At 51.6% G+C, this 22,514-nt stretch overlaps 1 protein-coding gene across 1 annotated transcript in view; it reads right to left on the bottom strand.

Annotated features, from left to right (window-relative positions):
* Positions 1–21,844, bottom strand: part of LOC148773218 (testis-specific Y-encoded protein 1-like) — a 47,431-nt gene extending 25,587 nt beyond the window's left edge. The window contains exons 1-2 of the mRNA XM_088834007.1: positions 21,789–21,844; positions 19,477–19,898 (exon numbers count right to left, since the gene is read on the bottom strand). Of these exons, the coding sequence (XP_088690133.1) occupies positions 19,477–19,898; positions 21,789–21,844 (478 nt within the window). The remainder of the gene's footprint in view (positions 1–19,476; positions 19,899–21,788) is intronic.
* Between the last annotated feature and the right edge of the window lie 670 nt (positions 21,845–22,514).

Genomic DNA, 22,514 nt, shown 5'->3' with positions numbered 1-22,514 from the left:
TCCAGCCCGGAGGCTCCACCAGTTCTTTGGTGATGGAGGCTTGGTTTCTTTGCAACAGGTTACACCTGCATGTGGAGATTGGTGCTCATGCAGAGGGAAGGAGGCACCCCAGGTCCATTTTGGGGTCACATTTCCTCCCACATGCTCACAGCTCCGTCTGCACTGAAGCCCTCCAGTCTTGGGACTGAAACCAGCTCAGGCTCCAGGGGTGTGACACCATCCAGGTCAACATGTCCTGAGGCAGTAGAGTCAGACTTTCTGATTCCTTTTTTATACTTTCATTCCCTAAATTGAATTGGCCTATGTAGTTGAATCACAAGGTTGTGGGTGTTTTTTGTTTTTCTTTTGGATCGACAGCAACTCGATTCACTTGTACGTAGATGTGTATGTCTTCTCTTCCAGGTTCTTTTCCGGTATAGGATGTTACAGTGTTGAATAGGATTCCTATCTACACAGTGGTTCCTGGTGCATTCTTTTTTTATTTTTTTAATAATATTTGACTCCCTATGTTAGATGGAATCAAATCATTACTCCATGTCCCACAATTTTGTTTTGTTTTTTCTTTCTGGGGACAATTGATTCTTTTCGGAGTCTGTGAGACTGTTCCTATTTGGTAAAGAAGTTCATGTGTATCCATTTTTAGATCCCAGCTACAGGTGATATCTTTTGCTAATATCCCTCTCTGTCGCCCTCACCTCACTTGCTATGATCATCTCTACTTTATTCCCTGAGGCTGTACATGGCATTCTTTCCTGCTTGTTATGGCTGAGTGGGGGTTCATCGTCTATATATCCCATCTTTATTCGTTGTCGATGTCTTTGCTTGCACACAATTTTTCCCATTCTGAGGACAGTCTTTCTCTTTCCTTTAGGGTTCCTTTGCTGTGCAAACGCCTTTAAGGTTAATTCAGTCCTGTTTTCTTAGTTTTGGTTCATTTTTCATTATTCTGGGCACACTTGGTGGAATTGATGTTACAGGATGTCCCCCCTATATTGTCCTGAAAATTGCATAGTATCCGTCCAGCATTGAGATCTTTATCTTATTTGAAGTTTATATTTTTGTCTGGTTTGAGGGACATTCTAATTTCATTCTCATTTTCATTATTGATGCATGTCCATGCTGTCATCCATAGTGGCGTTCACGTATTTTCATTTACCACAACGGAGGTGGAGGGTTCCCTTTTCTTCATGGCATCTGGTGGATTTAACCTTTGTAGAGTGCTTGACAGTCACCATTCTGATTGGTGTGAGGTGATACCGAACACCCTTCCCTAATATTTAGCAATTTTGACATCTTTCCTCGTGATTTCATTTTAAGAGTGAGTTATAGATACAAGTTAAAATTGGCTTTGTGGCGGTCTACCCAGTTATGAAGTCGTTTTTGGTGAGCACCTCTTGGAGACTGCAGGAGATCAGTTGTTTTTCACTTAGAAACCCTTGGATCTTGTGAATATTAAGTGCCATCAACATGACTTTCTGTTGATGGGCGGGGCTGTGGCCCTCCCCGTTGTTTTAGCAGAGATCAAACTACGGTGGAGGAAATGAAGACAGTGGCGACCTCCTTCAAAAGGTCCCGTGCATGTGCTGTGTCACCCAGTGCCCTGACCCTGAAGCAGGCCACCACCGACGCACGCCTCCACCGGAGACCCCTGGGCAATCACGGGCAAGTCTGGGTCGGTCTCTTGTGGGTGACTGCTCCTTTCTCCTGGGTACTGGTGCTCACAAGGTTTTGCTTGTGCCCGCCAAGAGTCTGTTTCCCTCGTCCTGTGGAAGTTCTGTAATCAAATCCCACTGGCCTCCACAGTCAAATTCCTTGGGGGTTCTCAGTTCCCTTGTCAGATCCCCAGGTTGGTAAATCTGCTGTGGGTCGTAGAACTTTGTTCACAGTGCGAGAATTCTTTGGTGTGATTGTTCTTCAGTTTGTGGGTCGTCTACTCGGGGGCTCTATGGTTGGGGTTAATGGCAAACTCCTCCAAGAGGGCTTATGGCACACTCAGGACTGCTGCACCCAGAGCCCCTGCCCCTGGGCAGGCACTGCCGACCCGTGCCTCTGCAGGAGATGCTCAGACACTAAAAGGCAGGTCTGGTCAGTCTCTGTGGGGCCTCCTGGTGCACACAAGGTTGGGTTTGAGCCCTCCAAGCTCAGTGTCTCTGGCAGGTATGGGGTTTGCTTCTAAACACGATTTTGCTCCTCCTACCATCTTGTTGGAGCTTCTCCTTTTCCCCTGGACGTGGGGTATCATTTTATGGTGGGATCCAACATTCTCCTGTTGATAGTTGTTCAGCAGTGAGTTGTATTTTGGAGTTCTCACAGGAGAAGATGAGCACACATCCTTCTGCTCCGCCATTTAGTCACTTTGGATTAAAGATTTACTGAGTATGGCCCTGCCCATCAGAACAAGACCCAGTTTCCCCCACAGTTAGTCTCTCCGTTCAGGAAGCTGCCATAAGCTTTTTATCATTGTCAATCAGAGTGCACACAGAATAAAAACCACAGTCACAGAAAACAAACCAAACTGATCAATCTTTAATGTTGAAGAAGCTGAAGTTGATGGATTCTATGAAGACTTAGAAGACCTTCTAGAACTAACACCCAAAAAAGATGTCCTTTTCTTTACAGTGGCGTGGAAATCAAAAGCATGAAGTCAAGAAATACCTGGAGTAACAGGTAAATTTGTCCTTGGAGTACACAATGAAGCAGGGCAAAGTCTAACAGAGTTTTACCAAGAGAATGCACTGCTCATAGCAAACACCCTCTTCCAACAACACAAGAGAAGACTCTACACCTGCACGTCACCTTGTTGGATGGTACGTCACTGTAGGTTTGATTTGTATGTCTCTAATAACGAGCAGTGTTGACCATCTTTTCATGTGTTTTTAGCCATCTGTATGTCTTCTTGGAGAAGTGTCTATTTAGGTCTTCTGTCCACTTGTTGAATGGGTTGATTGTTTCTCTGGTATTGAGCTGCATGAGCTGCTTGTATATTTTGGAGATCAGTCCTTTGTCAGTTGTTTCATTTGCTGCTTTTTCTCCCATCCTGAGGGCTGTGTGTTTACCTTGCATATAGTTTCCTTTGTTGTGCAAAAGCTTTTAAGTTACCTAAGTTTCATTTGTTTATTTTTGTTGTTCAGTCCTTTGGGTTTTAACCATGTTCCTTCATCTGCTATATGTTTCTCTGTCATTTCGTTTTATTTTGCTGTGTTTGTGACCCCTTTCTTGGTTGAAAGGCTGTAGTTCCTCTTAACTCTGGAGTCTACCTCTCCTGAGTTGAGTTGGACCAATGCCTTGTGAATGTTTCCTGGTTGGGGGGATTTGTGTTTTTGTTCTGGTAGGTGGAGCTAGATTTTGTCCTTCTGAAAGGCAGTGGCTGGGTCCCGTAGTGTGGTTTGGGGCGTCTATGGGTTCAGTATGGCTTTGAGCAGCCTGTCTGCCAATGTTCAATGCTGTGCCCTATTTGTCCAAAGGATAGGTGAGGGGTGTTTGTAACTACAGCTTGCTGGCTTTTGGGTGTGGCTTAGTCTTAGTATTGCGATGGAGGCTTTTGGGAGGGCACTCATCTATTAATGTTCTATGGGGTCACGAGTTCTCTAGTGATCGAAAGTCCTGGAGTCGTTAGCCATCAACCATTTCCTTCTCCAGGGGGATCTTCCCCACCAAAGGATCAGAGCCAGATCCCTTGCATTGCAGGTAGATTCTTTACTGTCTGCGCCCCCATGGAAGCCCTTAGGGAATACCTGCTGTCACTGATTAAATATTAAACAAATATATGTTGAAAATGAAGAGTATACTGATGAATAGCAGAGACTGATTATCATGATAATTATTGTTATTTCACAAGTCTTTGCTGTCAGATTATAGCTGGAATGTTTATCGTAGCTTGTAGGAACACAGTAAAGTTTCTCACTGTCTGTTCATCTGGACGTTTCTTAGGGTGATGGCAGGCCCTCAGTTACCTTCTAAAGACAGTGACAGGGTTTTTCATTGCTTTGTGGTTTTTTTTTTTTTTTTTTACCTTCCTTCGCTTTCTAATCTACTTGTTGTAGTTGTTTAGTGGCTAAGTCACATCAGACTCTTTGTTAACCCATGGACTGTGGCCCACCAGGCTCCTCTCCATGGGATTTCCCAGGCCAAAAAAGAAGAAAAGCCCGGTCTGGGGAAAGAGCACATGGGCAGAGACCTCTGAGGACACAGGGATGGAAAGGCCTGCCAGGACGGGATGAGGGTCAGAAAGCTTCGGGTTTATGCGAGCTCTGGGCAGGAACCACAGCTCCCAGACCTGGCCGTGGACACTGCCCAGCACCTGTCTGCCTGCCGTCTGTCTGTCCTGGCCCACATTTGCCAGGAGCCCTGAGGTCTAGACTGTGCTACATGCTGAGCTCTAGACACAGCTGTTGCTTGCAGGTGTGTGGTAGGGATCTAGTGCTCTTAACAACTCATTACAACTCTGCAAAGTGGGACCAAGAGGCAGCGGTTAATCTGGCTCCAAGGAGCTGAGGGACCATGGTTGGTCTCAGGGTCAGAAGCCAGACAAGAGCTGCTGAAGAAGGAGCCCAGAGGAATGATTGAAAAACCACTGAAATTGGTTACTAGAAAACAGCAATGAAAAAACTACAAACAAATACATGATACAAATAATAGATTTCTCCTTAGATGGTGCTTCCCCTGGGGCTGAAGATAGACTTTGGGATCTCTCTTCTCGGAGCTCAGCTCCACCTGCAGAGCCGCCATGACTTCCAGCGCCTCCAGTGGGGGCCGTCACCCATGGCTCCTGTCCTTGGATGTGCCTGGCCCTGCGTCTCTAGCTCCTCCTCGTGCTCCTCTGAGGACAACTTCTCCTGCTCCTCCTCCGCCACCACTTCAACCTCCTCAATGATGTCTTCCACCAGCCGCTGGAACACTTGCCGGTCCGCAACACCTGTCCCATCTGAGGGCCACTCCGTCCTCCACTGCCTCCCCACTGAAGAAGGCAGCCTCCTCACCAGGTGGGCCTCCTGCTGCCTGCGACATCCGTGATGGCCCCAGTGCACCAGGAGGCCTCGGGGCCCCGGCACCCTGAATACTCGGGCTCACACTGGAGAGACCCAGGGTCTCCATGAGCAGCAGGACCCAGGAAAGGATCATGCCGACAATGGTGCTTAATTCACCCTGCCTCCGTGAGAAAGACCTGGGTCTCGCATGCTGTGAGCAGAGCTGCTTGGAATGAGACTCGGACACGTGACGTGTGGAAGCCTCGAGGCTCAGCCTGTCACCTGCTACCCGCAGGCCCTGAATCCAGGCTCTGCATCCAGGCTGCATGAGCCTGAGCTTTCCCCACTGGGGAAAGGAGAGGATCCTGGCTTCTACATGGATCTGCCTTCAGGCCGCACCTCCTGATGCCTTCACCACCTCTGTGTCTTGTCACTTACTTCCCTCGGCTGGACCTTCCTCTCGGGGGTATTACTGCAGGGGATTGACCCACAGGTGCTATCCAGTGATCTGCTGGCCGCACGAGGGAGGTCACATGGGTCTGACTGGGCCCAGAGCCCTCCCGTGGGCCGCCAAGAACCCCAACGACAATCGACCATTCTGGGAAGGCCCAGAGTTACGCCACCTCAGCAATCCTATTCCATCCTGGAAAGTTGTGATCCAACAACCAGTTGAGGAAGTTCAGGCTGCTGGTGTCCATCCTGAGGCTGGTAGCTCCCCATCCATCTCAGAGAAGCAGTGGACTGGCAATGAAGTACATGCCCTATATCCTGGAGGAGGTCAGGGGAGACAGGGAAGATGCAGGTAGGAGGAGCGGCCACTTCCCTCTCCTACTCACTGACTCCGCCCTGGGAGCCAGGTCGCACCAGCGATGCCAAAGTGGTACACCTTCACGACCTCTCTGGTCCTGACGTTCGGGTTGTCCTGAAAGGACAGTGTCAGCTTGCAGCAGGACAAGAGGGTGGCCTGGTTCTTGCACCTGCCAGGACCAGGAGGATGGAAACGGTGAAGGTGCAAGCTTCTAGGGTCCTCAGCTTGCCTGCCAGGCAAGCATCAAACTCGTCCGCTTTTCCTTTCCAAAGTTTCATGCTGAACGCACGACCCGTGTAATAGTTTCCCCCCACTGCCACTTGCTGGCCCATCCCCCGCACCCAGCTGTCCTCAGGCTCCCTCCCTGCCCTTCAGAGCCATCATGGAGCTAAGCATGTCTTCACCTTGGTCACTGATCATGACGGGCATTTGGCGATGGTTCATAATCTGCTTTAGGTCAAGGAGCCAGTCATGGCGCATGCTGGGCATGGAAGAGTCTTGAGTAACAGGGCTCACCTCGGGCAGAGCAAGGGCACCAGGATTTGCCTCAGTGCTTGTATCCTTCCGGGACCACGCTTACTTCTGGAAACGAGAGACTGTTAAGCGGTATTACTTTGGCATCACTGGTATTCTGCATTGGGTACTCCCGCTTGCACAGTCGCCACACCCACCTCCTCAGCCCCTGCCACACCTTCAGACGCGCTAGGCCTTCTGGGTCCCCTGTGGTCCTCTGCAACGCTTGTCCGCATCTCCCAAGGGAGGATCTGTTTCTGACGGCTCCTGATGGATGCCTGGCATGTGTGACCTTGGGTGGTGGGATGTCAGCTGCTAAAACTTCAGGATCTGCAGTCCCTGCAACATGCTTTCTGAGTGCGCAAGTGCTTGTGTCTGTGCATTTTGCAAGAGAGGCCTGGGTCTCTGACGTGCTCCCTGTCTTCACAAGGGGTGGCATGGATGTACTGGAGTCATCTGACACACTGTCTCTGGTAACGGATGACATCCATTTCCCGCCAAAGTGTGTGGCTTTTATTCGGTTGCAAGCCCACAGAAGCCTGCCATGGTCACTTGCTCAGACACATACAGGTCGAGAGAGTACCAGGCTCTGCTTCACTGTGCCTGTGGACATCACAACTACCTGTACCCCCAATTCCCTTGGCGCCCCCCCCCCCAACTTCTTCAGCTGGCTGGTGCCCTCAAAATCACCCCTCCTCCTGTTCCTTCTCTTGCTCCTGCGCATCTAAGCCTTATGAAGCAGCAGTAAGGATGCGGCTTTCGCCCAGAAGCCAGGGATGCCCTGGATGACGGCACTTCTCTGATTCAAGGGACACTTTCTCCTCTGACAGTCCTTCCCTGGAGCCGAAGATAGGTTTTGGGATCTCTCTCCTTCTCGGAGCCCAGCTCCACCTGCAGGGCCGCCGTCACCCCCAGCACCTCCAGTGGTGGCCGGACACCCGCGGCTCCTGTCCTTGGATGTGTCTGGCCCTGCTCCTCTGTCTCCTCCTCCCGCTCCTGCGAGGACAGTTTCTCCTGCTCGTCCTCTGCCACCACTTCAGCGTCCTCAATGATGTTTTGCCCCAGCCGCTAGAACACTTGCCTGTCCGCAACACCTCTCCCTCTGGAGGGCCGCTCCGTCCTCCACAGCCTCACCACTGAAGAAGGCAGCGTCCTCACCTGGTGGGCCTCCTGATGCCTGTGACATCCCCGACGGCCCCGGCGCACTGGCAGGCCTCGGGGCCCCGGCACCCTGAATACTCGGGCTCATACCGGAGAGAACCAGGGTCGCCATGAGCAGCAAGACCCAGGAAAGGATCATGCTGACAGTGGTGCTTAATTCCCCCTGCCTCCATGAGAAGGACCTGGGTCTGGCATGCTGTGAGCAGAGCTGCTTGGAATGAGACTCGGACACATGACGTGCACCCTGAATACTCGGGCTCACACCGAAGAAGATCAGGGTGGTCCCAGGTGCTCCTGCCTTCCTCTGATCTCACTCTCCATGTGGCCCTAGCCATGACCCAGACCTGCGAAGGACCTGGACACCAGAATACACTAGGTGACAGGCAAAGTCGTTTCAAAGGCCCAGTCATGCCTCTCATATTGGTTTCCGGCCCACAGCGTATCAACAGGGAAGCCGAGATACGCGTGTGCTGGGAGGGTTGAGCCCTCACACAAGCATAGTATGCTGGTGGGTGGGGGCCGGCTTCCACAGATTGATATGCAAACCCCATCAGGAACCAATCAAATGGAGTCTAAAGGCCTTTCCTTACAGGGACACACCCCTTGGAATTCTCAGCACTCTGGCTGTGGTGATCCAACTGCCAATCTCAGCTCAGGACAATGCGGCGGGCGTGTCCGCCGAAGCCATTTGCTTGAGTCACAGGGTGAATGTGCCAGACAAGCAAGTGGGACAGCCCAGCCAGTTGGGCAGTAAAGGCAAGGACCCGACCCTGATGCTGCAGTCCTCGTCAAGCTTGAAACTGCCTCTGAGTCAGCGGGTGACTACGTGTGTTCAGGAGGCCACACAGGTGAGACAGAATTCTGGGGAACCTCAGGGACAGAGGTGCTCACCTCAGATCCAATCTGCAAGCCCTGTGCAGGGCGGAGGGGCGAGTGGCGTGGAGTGGTTGGTTGGGGAGAGCACACACTGATCTCAGCGTCACTCAGCTGCTGTAGAGTCCATCTCAAAACTTGTACCTTAGGTTAGAGCAGTCTTGGGAACACAGCCATCCTCTGAGGAAGGAGCACACCACTTCCCTTGGCTCCCTGTCTGGCCGCCAATCCTCACCTCCAAACCACACCATCCTGGAACCCCTGTCTGTAGGTCTGTCAGCCGCAGGCTTTCCCCATGCCCGCAGCTGAGAGCCGGGACAAGGCTGCCCATGTATGCGGCAGTGGATGCCCTTCCAAGAGGAGGAGAGCTCCTGAACCAAGTGTTTCAGGGGGCAAAAGTGCTCCTCCTGGCCATCAGTTACTGTGTACTTGCCAGCTGCCTAGATCATGTGGGCACACTTGGTAGCAGTTTTGGCCTATGTGTAATATAGACCGATTAACAGTTACTCCCGGCCCCTCAGGTCACCCGGGAGGCAGAAACCCAGGTGACACACATGTGCTTTGGAAAGGCAGGTGCCCGTTCCCTGTCTGCCCCCTGCCTGGACCCACACCTTTGGCCCTCTGCCTTCCACAGACAAGGATGAGATCCCAGAGACAGGAAAGACTTCAGGGCAGGAATTCTGGCATGAGCAATGTGGCTTCTTTGGCCAGACTGCTATTCCCTATTCCCTGAGCCTGAAAAGCAGCTGGCTCTGAGCGGCCCTCTGAGGCATCCCTGACTCTGACTGTCCCAGGGTGCCTGCAGGGAAACAGCCCACCACCCTTGCTTCCTCCCTGTTCCCTCCCTCACAGGCACACACAGGCAGAGGGGCACACACATACAGCCCAAACGTGAACTTTCTTCTGCTTTCTGCACTGCCACGTAGGCTGGACGTGCGTGAATGGATTCCCATGCTCACATTCTGTCTCATCAGACGCTGGGGATCCACACTGAGAGTTTACTTAACAGGGTATTTCCCTCCCATGGTGTCAGTGTGAGCCACACTCTTTGAGGTACGGTCCTGTCTGACGCGCTGGTCCTTGGCAGCACTAGCTCAGCCTCTTCCCCTGTCTCCTCCTCACATGTGTGGAACACGTCTCCAGGGCAGCAGGCTCTCTTCCTGTGCCTCCTCTTCCCAGGCTCTGCTCTTTTCCGAACGACCTTGTCCTTACCACAGTCGCAGGTTCTGCCCTGGCCTCGTCCCCATTTCCACAGGTTAGCTCACGTGCGACCGACTGATGGGTCCAAAGGCCGTGGTGTAAAAGCTCCACACCACGTGATTTACTCTGGGTGATGCCTCAAGCCTTCAGCCCTGCTCCTAGGTACAAACACATGTGACAACACAGCAGAAATTGTGACCATGTTTATGTCTCTTGATGTGGTTCCAGATTAGTGGGCCCACTGTCCTGAGTTGTCAGTGGCCATCCTTTCCTCATTCTTGTCCTGGACAGGGGCACCGCACAGATGTATCAACCAGTCTCTCTGAGTCTGTGCATGCCTCCTGCCTCCTCCTCTGTTTGCTCCACATCTCATGTCCTGTTGCCTTCCTTTCTGTGTCTGCAGTAGGCCAGAGACACCCCCACACAGAAACACACACAAACACAGGCCACACAAGCACACGCCTGTACACACACACACGTTCAAGGCACAAGGACACAAACGCAAACAGGGAACACAGGTGTTTCAGTAGCTGAGGGACCGTGGTTCATATGCAATGTGGACATTTCCACACTTCTTAAAGGAAAATCTCCAGTTGGTTGTTTTCACATGAAATACAGAGAAGTCCAACTTGCATGAGTGAGAATTGGCGCCTGGATTGTGATACAGGAGATACAGAGAATTCCAAAGTTCCTGGTGGAAAATCTGTGTCTTGATATATATATATATATATATATATATATGAGAAGGACAAGTAATTCCATATTTCATGAAGAAACAGTGATGCCCAGATTTTCCCTTATGAAATAGAGATCATTCGAATTCCATATTGGTTCTCTGTGTCTTAAGGAAACCAATGCCAAATGGTCATATGTGAAATGTAGAGGATTCTGGGTTTCAGGTAAGGAAATCACTCCAGATTTTCACACAGAACGTATAGGGAATTCCCCATTACAGGTAGGAAAATCAGCCTCCAGGTTTTGTAGTGTGACATACCGAAAGTTCAGTATATCTTAGCATTAAGTCAGCATTGATACATTCATAGGTAAAATGTAGAGAATTTGCTACTAAATTGAGTGAAATTGTCAACCTGATTTTCATTTGTGAACTATACAGTATTCCAGATTTTTATGTAGTAAAGTCATTGCACAGATGTTCATATCTGAAAAATATGAAATTTCAGATCTCAGTCTGGATGGATTTTCATATGTGATACACAGAAGATTCAACACTTCACGTGTGAAAACTTGAGCAGGGATTTTCATATGTGATATATAGAGTATCTCCTATTTCACGTAGAAAATGAGTGGCCAGATTTCAAATGTGAAATATAGAGAATTCCTATGTGACGTGAGAAAACTGGCACCGTATATACATACATGAAATATAGAGAAAAAGAAATTCTATATTTTTCACAGGAGTATCTGGGACGATTTTTCTATACATTAAACATGAAAAATTTCATATATGAAAATCTGTTTCCAGTGGTCTATATGATCATTCTAGAGTATTACTTATTTTTGTCAGAAAATCAGCATACCGATTTTCTAATATGAAATAACCAGAATGACTTAGAGCAAGCAGAACAATATATGCTCAGATTTTCAACTGTAAAATGCACATCATTCTGTATTTCACTTAGGAAAATCTGTACTATGTGTTCCACATGTGAAACATACAGAGCTCCATACTTCACATTTGAAAATCTCTGCCTAGAAAACAGTGCAAATGCTTTAATGTGTGAAGCATAGAGAATTTGGCATCTGATCCCGTCACTTCATGGCAAATAGATGGGGAAACAGTGGAAACAGTGATAGACTTTATTTTGGGGGACTTCAAAAATCACTGCAGGTGGTGGCTGAAGCCAGGAAATTAAAAGATGCCGGCTCCTTTGAAGAAAAGTTATAATCAACCTAGACAGCATGTTAAAAAGTGGAGACAATTATTTGCCAAGAAAGGTCTGCCTAGTCAAAGCTATGGTTTTCCCAGTACTCCTGTATGGCTGTGAGAGTTGGACTATAAAGAAAGCTGGGCATGGAAGAATTGATGCCTTTGAACTGTCCTGTTGTAGAAGACTCTTGAGAGTCCCTTGGACAGCAAGGAGATCCAACCAGTCCATCCTAAAGGAAACCTAAGAAGAGGTGGCAAGAATACACAGAAGAACTGTAAAAAACGATCTTTACCACTCAGATAATCACGATGGTGTGATCACTTACCTAGAGCCAGACATCCTGGAATGTGAAGACAAGTGGGCCTTAGAACGCATCACTATGAACAAAGCTAGTGGAGGTGATGGAATTCCAGTTGAGCTATTTCAAATCCTAAAGATGATGCTGTGAAAGTGCTGCACTCAATATGTCAGCAAATTTGGAAAACTCAGCAGTGGCCACGGGACTGGAAGAGGTCAGTTTTCATTCCAATTCCAAAGAAAGTCGATGCCAAAGAATGCTCAAACTAGCGCACAATTGCACTCATCTCACACGCTAGTAAAGTCATGCTCAAAATTCTCCAAGCCAGGCTTCAGCAATACATGAACCGTGAACTTCCAGATGTTCAAGCTGGTTTTAGAAAAGGCAGAGGAATCAGAGGTCAAACTGCCAACATCCGCTGGATCATCAAAAAAGCAAGAGAGTTCCAGAAAAACATCTATTCCTGCCTTATTGACTGTGCCAAAGCCTTTGACTGTGTGGATCACAATAAACTGTGGAAAACTCTGAAAGAGATGGGAATCCCAGACCACCTGACCTGCCTCTTGAGAAACCCGTATGCAGGTCAGGAAGCAACAGCTAGAACTGAAGACAGAACAACAAACTGATTCCAAATAGGACAAGGAGCACGTCAAGCTTGTATATTGTCACCCTGCTTATTTAACTTATATGCAGAGTACATCATGAGAAACGCTGGGGTGGAGGAAGCACAGGCTGGAATCAAGATTGCTCGGAGAAAATTCAATAACTTCAGATATGCAGATGACACCACCCTTATGGCAGAAAGTGAAGAAGAACTAAAGAGCCTCTTAATGAAAGTGAAAGAGGAGAGTGAAAAAATTGGCTTAAAGCTCAACATTCAGAAAAATAAGATCATGGCATCTGGTCCCATCACTTTATGGCAAATAGATGGGGAAAACAGTGGAAACAGTGGCTGGCTTTATTTTTTGGGGTTCCAAAATCACTGCAGATGGTGATTGCAGCCATGAAAGTAAAAGATGCTTACTCCTTGGAAGCAAAGTTATGACCAACCTAGACAGCATATTAAAAAGCAGAGACATTACTTTGTCAACAAAGGTCCATCTAGTCAAGGTTATGGTTTTTCCAGAAGTCATGTATGGATGTGAGAGTTGGACTGTAAAGAAAGCTGAGTGCCAAAGAACTGATGATTTTGAACTATGGTGTTGGCGAACACTCTTGAGAGTCCCTGGGACAGCAAGGATTTCCAAGCAGTCCATCCTAAAGGCGATTAGTCCTGGGTGTTCATTGGAAGGACTGATGTTGAAGCTGAACCTCCAATACTTTGGCCACCTGACGTGAAGAGCTATCTCAGTGGAAAAGACCCTGATGCTGGGAAAGATTGAGGGCAGGAGGAGAAGGGAACGACAGAGGATGAGACTGTTGGATGGCATCACCGACTCAATGGATATGGGTTTGGGTGGACTCCAGGAGTTGGTGATGGACAGGGAGGCCTGGCGTGCTGTGGTTCATGGGATCGCAAAGAGTCAGACTCGACTGAGTGAACTGAATATACCATTGTGTATATGTACTACAATTTTCTTATCCATTCCTCTGCCTACGGATATCTAGGTTGCTTCTATGTCCTAGCTATTGTAAACAGTGCTGCAATGAACATTCGGGCATGGCTGTCTCTTTCAGATCTGGTTTCCTCGGTGTGTATGCCCAGCAGTGGGATTGCTGGGTCATATGGCAGCTCTGTTTCTAGTCTTTTAAGGAATCTCCACACTGTTCTCCGTAGTGGCCGTACTAGTTACCATTCCCACCAACAGTGTAAGAGGGTTCCCTTTTCTCCACACCCTCTACAGCATTTATCGTTTGTCGACTTTTGGATAACAGCCATTCTGATTGGCGTGAGATGGTACCTCATTGTGGTTTTGATTTGTGTTTCTCTGATAATGAGTGATGTTGAGCATATTTTCATGTGTGTTTTAGCCATCTGTATGTCTTCTTTGGAGAAATGTCTGTTTAGTTCTTTGGCCCATTTTTCGACTGGATCGTTTATTTTTCTGGAATTGAGCTGCATGAGCTGCTTGTATATTTTTGAGATTAATTTTTTGCCAGTTGCTTCAGTTGCTGATTTTCTCCCATTCTGAAGGCTGTCTTTTCACCTTGCTTATAGTTTCCTTTGTCGTACAAAAGTTTTTATGTTTAATTGGGTCCCATTTGTTTATTTTTGCTTTAATTTCCATTGCTTTGGGGGGTGGGTCATAAGTTATCCTGCTGTGATTTATGTCAGAGAGTGTTTTGCCTATGTTTTCCTCTAGGAGTTTTAAAGTTTCTGGTCTTAACATTTACAATGCATTTTGAGTTTATTTTTCTGTGTGGCGTTAGAAAGTGTTCTAGTTTCATTCTTTTCCAGGTGGTTGCCCAGTTTTCCCATCACCAGTTGTTAAAGAGATTGTCTTTCCTCCATTGTGTATTCTTGCCTGCTTTGTTAAAGATAAGGTGTCTAGGTGTGTGGTTTTATCTTTGTGCTTTCTATTTTGTTCCATTGATCTATATGTCTGTTTTTGTGTAGTACCGTACTGTCTTGATGATTGTAGCTTTGTAGGATGTTTTAACTCAGGCTTGTTGATTCCTCCCATTTGTCTGGGTCCTCTGAGGTCCACTTCTACGCTTGTCCGCATCTCCCAAGGAAGGATCTTTATCTGACGGCTCCTGTTGGATGCCTGGCGTGTGTATCCTGGGTGGTGGCATGTCAGCTGCTGAAAACTTCAGGATCTGCAGTCCCTGCAGCATGCTTTCTGAGTGCGCAAATGCGTCTGTGCATTTAGCAAGAGAGGCCTGGGTCTCTTACATGCTCCCTTTCTTCACAAGGGGTGTCATGGATGTACTGGAGTCATCTGGCACACTGTCTCTGGTGCCTGATGACATACATTCCCTGCCAAAGTGTGTGGCTTCTATTCTGTTGCGAGCCTGCAGGAGCCTCCCATAGTCATTGTTCAGACAAATACAGGTCGAGATTTTTCCCAGACTCTTCTGTCACTGTGCTTGTGGTCATCACAATTACCTGTGCCCACAATTTCCTTAGCACCCCCCAGCTTCCTCAGCTGCCTGGTGCGCTCAAACCCATCCCTCCTCCTGCTCCTCCTCCTCCTGAGCATCGGAGCCCTACGAAGCATGAGTAATATGCGGCTTTAGCCCAGAAGCCAGGATGCCCTAGATGATAGCACTTCTCTGATTCCAGGGATGCTTTCTCCTCTGACGGTCCTTCCTCTGTAGCCAAAGATAGGCTTTGGGATCTCTCTCCTTCTCGGAGCCCTGCTCCACCTGCAGGGCCGCCATCGCACATAGCGCCTCCTGTGGGGGCTGGACACCCACGGCTCCTGTCCTTGGATGTGTCTGGCCCTGCTCCTCCGCCTTCTCCTCCCGCTTCCGCAAGGACAGCTTCTCCTGCTCCTCGTCCACCACCACTTCAACCTCCTCAATGATGTCTTCCACCAGCTGCGGTAATACTTGGCAGTCTGCAACACCTGTCCCTCCTGAGGGCCACTCCGTCCTCCACTGCTGCCCCACTGAAGAAGGCAGCCTCCTCACCTGGTGGGGTTCCTGCTGCCTGCGACATGCCCGACGGCCCCAGTGCACTGGCAGGCCTCGGGGCCCCGGCACCCTGAATATTCGGGCTCACACTGGAGAAGACCTAGGGTCTCTATGAGCAGTAGGACCGAGGGAAAGATCATGCTGACAATGGTGCTTAATTCCCCCTTTCTACATGAGAAGGACCTGGGTCTCGCATGCTGTAAGCAGAGCTTCTCGGAATGAAACTCATACACATGATGTGCTAAAAACTCCAGGCTCAACCTGTCACCTGCTGTGCGCAGTTCCTGAATCCAGGCTCTGCATCCAGGTTGCATGAGCCTGAGCTTTCCCCAGCGGGGAAAGGAGAGGGTCCTGGCCTCTACACGGATCTGCCTTCAGGCCTCACCTCCTGATACCCTCACCACCTCAGTGTCTTCTCACTTATGTCCCTTGGGAGGATCTTCCTCCTGGGGGAAGTAGTGCAGGGGGTTGACCCACAGGCCCTAGCCAGTGATCTGCTGGCTGCACGAGGGAGGTCAGATGGGGCTGACCGTGCCCGGAGTCCTCCCGTGGTCCGCCAAGAATCCCAACGACAATCGACCATTCTGGGGAGGCCCAGGCGGACCCCACCTCAGCAATCCTGTTCCATCCTGGACAGTTGTGGTCCAACAACCAGTTGAGGAATTTCATGCTGCTGGTGTCCATCCTGAGGCTGGTAGCTCCCCATCCATCTCAGAGAAGCAGTGGACTGGCAATGATGTACATGCCCTATATCCTGGAGGAGGACAGGGGAGACAGGAAGATGCAGGTAGGAGGAGCATCCACCTCCCTCTCGCCCCAACCCACACCGGCCTGGGAGCCATGTCGCACCAGCGATGCCAAAGTGGTACACCTTCACGACCTGTCTGTTCCTGAATTTCGGGTTGTCCTGAAACTAAAAGGTCAGCTTGCAGTGGAACACAGGGGTGGCCTGATTCCTGCACCTCCCAGGACCAGAAGGATGGAAACGGTGAAGGTTCAAACTACTAGGGTCCACAGCTTGCCTGCCAGGCAGGCATCATCCTCTTCTGCTTTTCCTTTCCAGTGGTTCTCGCTGAACACATGCACCCGTGTAATAGGTACCCCCCATCCTGACGTTCCTGCCCATCCCCCCCCTCACCTGTCCTCAGGGTCCTTCTCTGCCCTTCAGAGCCATCGTAGAGCTAAGCATGTTTTCGTCTTGGTCTCTGATCGTGACGGGCATCTGGTGATGGTTAATAATCTGCTTTAGGTCAAGGAGCCAGTCACGCCACATGCCGGGCAAGGAAGAGTCTCGAGTAACAGGAGTACCCTGGGCAGAGCAAGGCTACCGGGACAGGCCTCTGCACGCACTGCCTTCACGGAGTGCTTTTTATCTTCTGGGTCCACCCTTACTACTGGAACCGAGAGACTGTTAAGGGGTACCAATTTGGCATCGCCGCTACTCTGCATCTGGGTACTCCCACTTGCCCAGACACCACACCGACATCTTCAAACCCTGCCACACCTTCAGACGGGCTCAGCCCCCTGGGTCCCATGTGGTCCTCTGTGACGCTTTTCCGCATCTCCCAAGGGAGGATCTTTTCCTGACGGCTCATGTTGGATGCCTGGCATTTGTGTCCTGGGTAGTGGCATGTCAGCTGCTGAAAACGTCAGGATCTCCAGTCCCTGCGGCATGCTTTCTGAGTGCGCAAGTTCGTTGGTCTGTGCGTTTAGCAAGAGAGGCCTGGGTCTCTTTCGTGTTTCTTGTCTTCACGAGGGGTGGCATGGATGTACTGGAGTCATCTGGCACCCTTCTCTGGTGCCTGATGACATACATTCCTCGCCACAGTGTATGGCTTCTATTTGGTTGCGAGCCCACAGGAGCCTCCCATAGTCATTTGCTTAGACACATACAGGTCGAGAGATTCCCAGGCTCTGCTGTCACTGTGCCTGTGGACATCACAACTACCTGTGCCCCCAATTACCTTGGCACAGCCTGCTTCCTAAGCTGACTGGTGGCCTCACACCCACCGCTCCTCCTGCTCCTGTTCCTTCTCCTCCTCCTGAGCATCTGAGCCCTACGAAGCGGCAGTCAGGATGTGGCTTTCACCCAGAAGCCAGGGATGCCCTGGATGACGGCACTTCTCTGATTCCAGGGACGCTTTCTCCTCTGACGGCCCTTCCTCTGGAGTGGAAGATAGGCTTTGGGATCTCTCTCCTTCTCGGAGCCCAGCTCCACCTGCAGGGCCGCTGTCACCCCCAGCACCTCCAGTGGTGGCCGGACACCCGCGGCTCCTGTCCTTGGATGTGCCTGGCCCTGTTCCTCGGGCTTCTCCCACTCCTGCGAGGATAGCTTCTCCTGCTCCTCCTCCGCCAGCAACTCAACCTCCTCAGTGATGTCTTCCACCAGCCGCTGGAACAGATGCCAGTCTGCAGCACCTGTCCCTCCTGAGGGCCACTCCGTCTTCCGCAGCCTCCCCACTGAAGAAGGCAGCCTCCTCACCACGTGGGCCTCTTGCTGCCTGCGACATCCCCGACCACCCCAGCGCACTGGTAGGCTCGGGGCCCCGGCACCCTGAATACTCGGGCTCACAGCGGAGAAAACCCAGGGTCTCTATGAGCTGCAGGCCCCAGGAAGGATCATGCTAACAATGGTGCTTAATTCCCCCAGCCTCCGTGAGAGGGACGTGGGTCTCGCATGCTGGAAGCAGAGCTGCTCGGAATGAGACTCGTACACACACGATGTGCGGAAGCTTCCAGGCTCAGCCTGTCACCTGCTACCCGCGGTTCTTGAATCCAGGATCTGCATTTAGGTTGCATGAGCCTGAGCTCTCCCCAGCGTGGAAAGGAGAGGGTCCTTGCCTCTACACGGATCTGCCTTCAGGCCTCACCTTCTGATCCCCTCACCGCCTCTGCATCTTGTCACTTACCTCCCTTGGCAGGATCTTACTCCCGGGGAGTAGTACTGCAAGGGCTTGACCCACAGGCCCTAGCCAGTGATCTGCTTGCCGCATGAGGGAGGTCAGATGGGGATGACCGTGCCCGGAGGCCTCCCGTGGTCCGCCAAGAATCCCAACGACAATCGACCATTCTTGGGAGGCCCAGGTGGACCCCACCTCAGCAATCCTGTTCCATCCTGGACAGTTGTGGTCCAACAACCAGTTGAGGAAGTTCATGCTGCTGGTGTCCATCCTGAGGCTGGTAGCTCCCCATCCATCTCAGAGAAGCAGTGCACTGGCGATGAAGTACAAGCCCTATATCCTGGAGGAGGACAGGGGAGACAGGAAGATGCAGGTAGGAGGAGCATCCACCTCCCTCTCCCCCCCACCCACACCGGCCTGGGAGCAATGTTGCACCAGCGATGCCAAAGTGGTACACCTTCACGACCTGTCTGTTCCTGAATTTCGGGTTGTCCTGAAACTAAAAGGTCAGCTTGCAGCGGGACACGGGGGTGGTCTGATTCCTGAACCTCCCAGGACCAGAAGGATGGAAACGGTGAAGGTGCAAGCTTCTAGGGTCGACAGCTTGCCTGCCCGGCAGGCAACAACCTCGTCCGCTTTTACTTTCCAATGGTTCACGCTGAACACATGCACCCGGGTAATAAGTCCCCCCCATCCTCACTTTCCTGCCCATCTCCCCCACCCACCTGTCCTCAGGCTCCCACCCTGCCATTCAGAGCCATCGTGGAGCTAAGCATGTCTTCATCTTGTTCTCTGATCGTGACGGGCATCTGGCGATGGTTCATAATCTGCTTTAGGTCAAGGAGCCAGTCAAGCCACATGCCGAGTAAGGAAGAGTCTCGAGTAACAGGGTTACCCTGGGCAGAGCAAGGCTACCTGGACAGGCCTGTGCAGGCACTTCCTTCAGGGAGTGCTTATTATCTTCCGGGACCACCCTTACTTCTGGAACTGAGAGACCGTTAAGGGGTACCACTTTGGCATCGCCGCTACTCTGCATCTGGGTACTCCCACTTGCCCAGACGCCACACCGACTTCCCCAGCCCCTGCCACACCTTCAGACGGGCTCAGCCCTCTGGTCCCCTGTGGTCCTCTGTGCCTGTGGACATCACAACTACCTGTGCCCCAAATTCCCTTGGCGTGCCCCGCTTCCTCATCTGGCTGGTGCCCTCACACCCACCCCTCCTCCTGCTCCTGTTCCTTCTCCTCCTCCTGAGCATCTGAGCCCTACGAAGCGGCAGTCAGGATGCGGCTTTCACCCAGAAGCCAGGGATGCCCTGGATGACGGCACTTCTCTGATTCCAGGGACGCTTTCTCCTCTGACGGTCCTTCCTCTGGAGCAGAAGATAGGCTTTGGGCTCTCTCTCCTTCTCGGAGCCCAGCTCCACCTGCAGGGCCGCCGTCACCCCCAGCACCTCCAGTGGTGGCCGGACACCCGCGGCTCCTGTCCTTGGATGTGCCTGGCCCTGTTCCTCAGGCTTCTCCTCCCACTCCTGCGAGGACAGCTTCTCCTGCTCCTCCTCCGCCACCAACTCAACCTCCTCAGTGATGTCTTCCACCAGCCGCTGGAACACTTGCCGGTCTGCAGCACCTGTCCCTCCTGAGGGCCACTCCGTCTTCCGCCGCCTCCCCACTGAAGAAGGCAGCCTCCTCACCACGTGGGCCTCTTGCTGCCTGCGACATCCCCGACCACCCCGGTGCACTGGTAGGCTCGGGGCCCCGGCACCCTGAATACTCGGGCTCACACCAGAGAAGACCCAGGGTCTCTATGAGCTGCAGGACCCAGGAAGGGTCATGCTAACAATGGTGCTTAATTCCCCCAGCCTCCGTGAGAGGGGCGTGGGTCTCGCATGCTGGAAGCAGAGCTGCTCGGACTGAGACTCGGACACATGACGTGCGGAAGCTTCCAGGCTCAGCCTGTCACCTGCTACCCGGGGTTCCTGAATCCAGGGTGTGCATTTAGGTTGCATGAGTCTGAGCTCTCCCCAGCGGGGAAAGGAGAGGGTCCTTGCCTCTACACGGATCTGCCTTCAGGCCTCACCTTCTGATCCCCTCACCGCCTCTGTGTCTTGTAACTTACTTCCCTTGGCAGGATCTTACGCCCAGGGGTATTACTGCAGGGGATTGATCCACAGGCCCTAGCCAGTGATCTGCTGGCCGCACGAGGGAGGTCAAATGGGGCTGACCGTGCCCGGAGCCCTCCCGTGGGCAGCCAAGAACCCCAACGCCAATCGACCATTTTGGGGAGGCCCAGAGGGACCCCACCTCAGCAATCCTGTTCCATCCTGGACAGTTGTGGTCCAACAACCAGTTGAGGAATTTCATACGGCTGGTGTCCAGCCTGAGGCTAGTAGCTCCCCATCCATCTCAGAGAAGCAGTGCACTGGCGATGAAGTACATGCCCTATATCCTGGAGGAGGACAGGTGAGACAGGAAGATGCAGGTAGGAGGAGCATCCACCTCCCTCTCCCATCCACCCACACTGCCCTGGGAGCCAGGTCACACCAGCGATGCCAAAGTGGTACACCTTCACGACCTGTCTGTTCCTGAATTTTGGCTTGTCCTGAAACTAAAAGGTCAGCTTGCAGCGGGACACGGTGGTGGCCTGATTCCTGCACCTCCCAGGACCGGAAGGATGGAAACGGTGAAGGTGCAAGCTTCTAGGGTCGTCAGCTTGCCTGCCCGGCAGGCATCAACCTCGTCCGCTTTTCCTTTCCAGTGGTACACACTGAACGTATGCACCTGTGTAATAGGTCTCCCCCATCATTACTTTGCCAACCAAGGTCCGTCTAGTCAAGGCTATGGTTTTTCCCGTGGTCGTGTATGGATGTGAGAGTTGGACTGTGAAGAAAGCTGATCGCCGAAGAATTGATGCTTTTGAACTGTGGTCTTGGAGAAGACTCTTGAGAGTCCCTTGTACCGCAAGGAGAGCCAACCAGTGCATTCTAAGGGAGATCGATCCTGGGTGTTCACTGGAAGGACTAATTCTAAAGCTGAGACTGCAATACTTTGGCCACCTCATGCGACGAGTTGACTCACTGGAAAAGACTCTGATGCTGGCAAGGGTTGGGGGCAGGAGGAGAAGGGGACGACCGAGGATGAGATGGCTGGATGGCATCACCGACTCTCTGGACTTGAGTCTGAGTGAACTCCGGGAGTTGGTGATGGACAGGGAGGCCTGGCGTGCTGTGATTCATGGGGTTATGGAGAGTCGGACACGACTGAGTGACTGAACTGAACTGAACTGATCCTCACTTTCCTGGCCATCACCCCCACCCATCTGTCCTCAGGCTCCCTCCCTGCCCTTCAGAGCCATCGTGGAGCTAAGCATGTGTTCATCTTGGTCTCTGATCGTGACGGGCATCTGGCGATGGTTCATAATCTGCTTTAGGTCAAGGAGCCAGTCACGCCACATGCCGGGCAAGGAAGAGTCTCGAGTAACAGGGTTACCCTGGGCAGAGCAAGGCTACCGGGACAGACCTCTGCACGCACTTCCTTCAGGGAGTGCTTGTTTCCTTCCGGTACCACCCTTATTTCTGGAACTGAGAGACCGTTAAGGGGTACCACTGCCGCTCCTCTGCATCTGGGTACTCCCGCTTGCCCAGCCGCCACTCCGACATCCCCAGCCCCTGCTACACCTTCAGACGCGCTCATCCCTCTGGGTGTCCTGTTGGCTTCTGTGACGCTTGTCGGCATCTCCCAAGGGAGGATCTTTTTCTGGCGGCTCATGTTGGATGCCTGGCATGTGTGTCCTGAATAGTGGCATGTCAGCTGCTGAAAATTTCAGGACCTGCAGTCCCTACAGCATGCTCTCTGAGTGCGCAAGTGCGTTGGTCTGTGCGTTTAGCAAGAGAGGCCTGGGTCTCTTACATGCTCGCTGTTTTCAAAAGAGGTGGCATGGATGTACTGGAGTCATCTGGCACCCTGTCTCTGGTGCCTGATGACATACATTCCTTGCCACAGTGTGTGGCTTCTATTCAGTTGCGAGCCCACAGGAGCCTCCCCTAGTCATTTGCTCAGACACATACAGGTCAAGAGATTCCCAGGCTCTGCTGTCACTGTGCCTGTGGACCTCACAACTACCTGTGCCCCCAATTTTCTTGGCGGCCACCCGCTTCCTCAGCTGACTGGTGCCCTCATCCCGCCCCCTCTTCTGCTCCTGTTCCTTCTCCTCCTCCTGAGCATCTGAGCCCTATGATGCGGAAGTAAGGATGCGGCTTTCCCCAGAAGCCAGGGATGCCCTGGATGACGGCACTTCTCTGATTCCAGGGACGCTTTCTCCTCTGACGG

Source organism: Moschus berezovskii, chromosome X (assembly GCF_049115385.1).
Source record: "Moschus berezovskii isolate FMDL1 chromosome X, NW_MosBer_1.0, whole genome shotgun sequence".
NCBI lineage: Eukaryota > Metazoa > Chordata > Mammalia > Artiodactyla > Moschidae > Moschus > Moschus berezovskii.
This window is presented reverse-complemented; position numbering and strand designations above follow the sequence as displayed.